Source organism: Macrobrachium nipponense, chromosome 10 (genome assembly GCF_015104395.2).
Source record: "Macrobrachium nipponense isolate FS-2020 chromosome 10, ASM1510439v2, whole genome shotgun sequence".
Lineage (NCBI taxonomy): Eukaryota > Metazoa > Arthropoda > Malacostraca > Decapoda > Palaemonidae > Macrobrachium > Macrobrachium nipponense.
The window spans coordinates 49,340,142-49,346,370 of record NC_087204.1 but is presented as its reverse complement, the minus strand read 5'-3'; the positions used below and the strand labels follow the sequence as shown (position 1 = coordinate 49,346,370).

At 43.2% G+C, this 6,229-nt stretch overlaps 1 protein-coding gene across 1 annotated transcript; it reads left to right on the top strand.

Annotated features, from left to right (window-relative positions):
• Window positions 1-1,884: 1,884 nt before the first annotated feature.
• On the top strand, window positions 1,885-2,532 carry LOC135223969 (uncharacterized). The gene has a single exon (XM_064262891.1). The coding sequence runs from the start codon at window positions 1,885-1,887 to the stop codon at window positions 2,530-2,532; it is 648 nt and encodes a 215-aa protein (XP_064118961.1).
• The last annotated feature ends 3,697 nt before the right edge of the window (window positions 2,533-6,229 follow it).

Genomic DNA, 6,229 nt, shown 5'->3' with positions numbered 1-6,229 from the left:
AGGGGGGGAGGAGATTGGTTGGGAATATTATAAGTCATCCAGAATCATATAAATGTATAATTATTTACTCCTGTCAAGGATCATAAGTTTTTTTTTAATTCTACAAAGAATGTACCCAGGCGACCTTGGCCACTTAGTGCAAGCAATGAATCTGTATTGTGATGTAACTGTTGTATTTATTTATTCCATTATAGTAGTTAAAAAATGAAACCTTTTATCCTCCGGCGAAGCACAATCAGCAAGTATATATAAAAAAAGCCACGAAACAAGAAAAATACTTCTCTCTCTCTCTCTCTCTCTCTCTCTCTCTCTCTCTCTCTCTCTCTCTCTCTTAATATCTGAATACCTTTGCAAGGACAGATGAGGTCTGAAAGGTAAGCACTAGACCAACTTAGCATTTTAGTAAGCCGTGCTTTACCCATTACTTGTGTTTTCATTTATATTACTTTCGTAAACTCTGTAAAATCGTCTGATATAGACTCAAATACTTTTATTTAATGTTATCCTTAGGTGTCATTATCGAAGGCAGTAGGATAAAAGCTGCATGGGGGAAGTGGAGAAAGATAGCTAGAGTAGTATGTGATAAGAAAATGCCAATCAAGCTAAAAGTCAATATATATAACACTGCAATAAGACCAGCGTTAAAGTATGGAGCAGAAACATGGGCTCTAAGAAGAAAAGAGGAAGTAAAGATTCAGAGAACAGATGAGAATGCTGAGTGGATTATGGGAGTATTGCTGTTGAGAGAATGGGAAATGATGAAATAAGACAAAGGGAAGACTTAGTAAAGATTACAGAAGTGATAAAAGAGTCACGATTGAGATGGTATGGCAGTGGTGGATCTAAAAATCTCTCATGTATATATATATATGTATATTATATATATAATATATACTATATATATCTATATATATATAATGATTATATATATTATACGGTTTTTTATTGCCTCGTCTTCCCAGTATAATTCATTTTTTATTATTTGCTAGAAGAGCAGCCATTTTACCACCACCTTTAAAGCATTGGGGAGATGGCATGTCAGTCTGGGGGTGGGGGGGAAAATAATCCGTTAACGACTAGACCTAGTGTATAGGGTAAGAAGGGCAGGTTACAGGGGTTATAATAGGCTTCTTGGTGGGCTTTAGGTACTCCTAGCTTCAGACCTCTTTTACCACAAAACTGCTGACTGTGTTTTTGCATCTTTCCAGACAATGCTGTAGCAGTATGTGATCCAGGCCACTTGGAAATGCCTGATTCGCCCTCAGTCTACGCCAGCTTCTGTTATTCAGGAGATGTGCTCGCCTCTGACTTGAAGTCCAAGATTAAGTCTTCATTGAACATTTCATTTAAGCACTAGAGTTCCTCCTCTTGTGTGTGATTAAAGATAAACACCCTCCATAGTGATTAGCTGAGATATTATGCAAGAAGTCTTTAGTTTATGTTGTGTGTAATTTGGGAATTCATTTCCAGATTGCTGAGTCCATGCTCCGTCTCCTGGACACGTGGCGGGCCTCGCCCACCCGTCCCGGGACACATGGTGGGCCTCACCCACCTGTCCCGGGACACGTGGCGGGCCTCGCCCGTCCGTCCCAGGACACGTGGTCGGCCCCGCCCACACGTCCCAGGACACGTGGCAGTCCCAACCACCCGTCCCGGGACACGTGGCAGTCCCCACCCACCGTCCCAGGACATGTGGCAGTCCCCACCCCACCCGTCCCAGGACACGTGGCAGTCCCTACCCACCCGTCCCCGGGACACGTGGCGGGCCCCTCCCGCCCGTCCCAGGACATGTGGTGAGCCCCGCCCCGCCCATCCCGGGACGCGTGGCGGGCCACACAGCCCGTCCCAAGGCACGTGGCAGGCCTCACCAGCCCGTCCCGGGACATGTGGCTGGCCACGCCCGCCCATCCCGGGACACGTGGCGGGCCCCTCCCACCCGTTCCTGGACATGTGGTGAGCCCCACCCGCTCATCACGAGACACATGGCGGGCCACGCCCGCCTGCAGGACACGTGGCAGGCCACGCCCGCCTGCAGGACAACGTGGCAGGCCGCACGCCCGCTGTCCCGAGACACGTGCCGGGCCTCGCCCGCCCATCTCGGGACACGTGGTGGGGCCCGCCCACCCGCCCCTGGGACACGTGGGCAGTCCCTGCCCGCCTGTCCCAGGACGCGTGGTTTGGGAGCCCCACCCACCCGTCCCAGGACACGTGGCAAGCCTCACCCGCCCATCCCGGGACACGTGGTGGGCGCCGCCCACCCGTCCCAGGACACGTGGCGGGCCCCTCCCAGGACATGTGTTGAGCCCCGTCTGCCATCCGGTGACACGTAGCGTGCCCCGCACAACCGTCCCAGTACACGTGGGCGGGCCCTGCCCGCCCATCCCGGGACACGTGACGGGCCCCGCCCGCCCGTCCGGGAGCCCGTGGCGAACCCCACCCACCGTCCCAAGACATGTGGGCGGCGCCCGCCTGTCCCAGGACACATGGCGGGTCTCGCCCGCCTGTCCCGTCATAGACGACACCTTTTCTTAGTCTTAGAACCAGAATATGCCACTGACTCCTTCCAATCCTTTCAGTTCTCCTGGGGCTTCTCTAAATCCTTTCAGTTCTCCGGGGGCTGGGCTTCTCTGAATCCTTTCGGTTCTCCTGGGGCTTCTCTGAATCCTATACTTCTTCTCCTGGCACTCCACCAATCCTGTTATTTTCCTCACACTTTCTTCAATCCTCCCATCTTCCTTTCCCTTTCAGGAATCAATAAAACTCTTAAGAAAACATTTTAGCATATTTATTTCCCTGCAACTTCAACTTCCTTCAAGGATCAACAAAGCAAACTTATTACAAATAAACATTAAACTTTCCATACAACAAACATTGACCTCAAATTTTTCACATCTCATCCGTCTTTGTGAGGCCAGCGCCATTCCTTAAAGATCGCACCATTCCTTAAAGATCGCGCCATTCCTTGAAGACAAACAGCTGCTCCTTCAGTTTCCAGTTGTCTTTCTCCAGGCGTCTGTTTTACCCTGCAGGTTTCTTCAGGTTGTAAACCAATTTTCTCGTTAGCTCCTCGGAAACTGTCCAACCTCATCTTCCAGCTTTTCGTTCCGTTCGCCCTGGACACCGGTCTTCTTCTCCAGCCACGATTCCCATTCTCTAGAAGGCATGTCAGCTCCTTCCTCTTGAGTTTCGCAGCCTCAACTTCACACTGGAGTCCACACTTTTCCTTCCTGAGGCCTTCCACTTCCTTCTGCTTTTTAACTGCGGGTCTTTCTCCTTCTGTCGTACGAGTTCCTCTTGCCCCTCAACCTGGCTGTTTGCCTCTGCCAACCGCACTGTTAGTTCACTTATCCTCTCACACAGGGCATCGTTTCTCTCCCCAATTTCCTTTGTCTTTTCCATCACCTGCTGATTTTCATCTGTGATCTTGAGGATCTTGTCTTCCAGCTGCCGATTTTCCCTCTTTTCTTGGTCGTTCTCCCTATTCAGGAACAACGTGTCAGCTTCGAGCGAGTATGCCCTTTCTTGCCAGGCCTGCTGTTGCAACACCTCCTGAGTGATCTGGATCAACATTCCGCCGCCTTCTGAATCTCTTCATTGTCCAAGTTTACCTGCTGCTCTCTCTGGCACCGGATGGTGCCTCGCCAAGCCACAATTCTCTCCTTCAGTTCCTCCTTCTCCTTGGGCTGTTCAACTCCATCAACAGTAGTCAGGAAGAACCCCACCAGTGAATAGGCAGCCATAATAAACAAGATTTCCTGCGTTAGACTTCTCTCCGTATTTCGAACAATATCTGGACATACCCAGTTCACATACTCTCCTCTCATTCTCTCTCGATTTTTCGTTGATTTTCCTCGAGAGATATTTCGATTTATCAAAATATAGCAGGAAATATTCAGAACATTTTTTTTTTAACTCTGCATTGTCTCTTGGTGTTATAAATTGGAGATTTTCCTTTATTTTACCTTTTTGTCCTTAAGAAAAAACATACCACCTACAGGCGGGCAATTGCAACTAGGGGGGGAAAATGGCCATTTTTTCTAAGGCAAGTTTCATTTTTATTGAATTTTACTGGATAACTAATTAATTAGATACAATTCTAAACGAATTAGCTGAAACTTCAAGAGAAATATTATATATATATATATACAAATAATATATATATATATTATATATATATATATATATATATTATATATTATAAATCTAGATATATGGGAATATACATATATATATATATTATATAATATTATTAATATATATAATATAATTATTATATATATATATATATATATATATGTTATTATATTTATTATATATATATATATAATATATATATATATAATATAATAATAATTAGATATATATATATATATGTATAAATCAATATTATATATATATATATATATATATATATAAAATATCTATATATATATATATATATATATGGTGTGTATATACATATATATATTATATATATATATATATATAATATATATTATATATATATATATGTATATATATATATATATATATATATATATATTATATATATATATATATATATATATAATATATATATATATATATACATATATATATATATATATATATATATATAGTATATATATATATATTAATATATATATATATATATGATATATATATTGTATATATTATATATATGAATAGATACATTTATTAAATTTACAAGATCTGTAAATATAAACCCATGACCTGAGGTCATGGCATAAGGAGGGTTCTACGTGACCAAAGCAGACCTAGATTACGCTATGCGCTGTCTGCAGTAGCCTGATCTAGCTCAGAGCTTTGTCAACATTTTATGTTTATGATAACTTTGCACAACAACTTCCATGGGAAGCGGTTGACCTGTTTAACCTACGCCGGAAACTTGTAACTTCCGAGCCGGCGGACTACGTATGTTTTTTTATATGAATTGCTGAGATAGCTAATGTTCCGCTATCGACGCGATGCTTTAGAATGGCAGTTCCACGCCAACCATCAAACATATCGGTCTTCCGACCGAGCTGCATCTCCTAGTATGGAGTTACAGAATAAAGTTGTTATCTTTGTTCAACTTATCTGTTTGAATCATCTCCTTTAGTTAAGAAGAACCACTCTACTAAGAATCCAAGGAGATGGGAGGAACCAGAAATACTTACAAATGACAGTCGTAAAGGAGACACAAAAAAAAAGTCTATCGTCAAGCGATAAGATTTACATGTGGTGGCAGCGTATAACGAAGAATATAAGTAACAAGACCATATCAGCCGACCGAAGGCTACAAGAAACTAACTTCCACCCTTCAACATCAAACTAAACAGAGGAAACGGATCTTCAATCAACGCAACAGTTTATGAAGACGCAGATATGTCCTTCATCGAGAAGAATACAAGCATTAACACCGACGTTTGAGCAACTGTTGTCACTTATCTTCGAGAATCTACACCGGACGAGAGCAGCATCGAACATCAATGGAAAGAAGAAAACAAACAGGAAACATCACCCGATCACGAGCAAGGACGCAGAGAGCACAGCTGGAGGCAGTAGTGCAAGGACGGAGGCTGTGACGTCATCAATCTTGGACTTCTCCACGCATCGTGCACCGAGAGAAGACCGTGACGTCATCACGACTTCCGACGCGAGACTTAGACAGGAACTGAGACGTCATCCATGTCAACAATCCTTCGCAATATAATCTGGAGCTAAAGTACCATTTTTATCTATTCAGGTCTTTTCCTCAGTGAAGTGTTGTTCATCGGGAGTCGATCATCCAGTATTCTGGGGTGGGGGTGAGTTGTTCGCCATATTAATCTTCCTTCATTACAGGATCAATCTTCACTACGAGTTCTCACCCGCAGACTAATTTTTTTTCTCTTCTCTGCTGTTGTTAATCGTTTCTTGCAGGAATTCTCCGTATAATATTTTATCATATTATCTGTATTTTTGTATCTTTTGGGGAATTTTCCTATTATTATAACACACTTCTACAGCTACATTGCATATGCGTTTACGTAGTGGTCGAGTGTACTCTTATAGATATTTTGATAGGATTGCAAGGGAATAGAAGTGATAAGAAAAAAGTGAAAGTCGAAATGGCAACTATTCCGACTGGCACCCAATGTGGTGACTCTCGTTAGCGCAGAGGTCAGCGATTGTCCCTTTTCAAGGTCGGGTCAATGGGTTCCTGCTCAAAATGTTGAGGCATGGA

Excerpts from the sequence above, each read along its gene's own strand:
- LOC135223969 (XM_064262891.1), top strand. The coding sequence starts at position 1,885 with ATGTGGCTGGCCACGCCCGCCCATCCCGGGACACGTGGCGGGCCCCTC.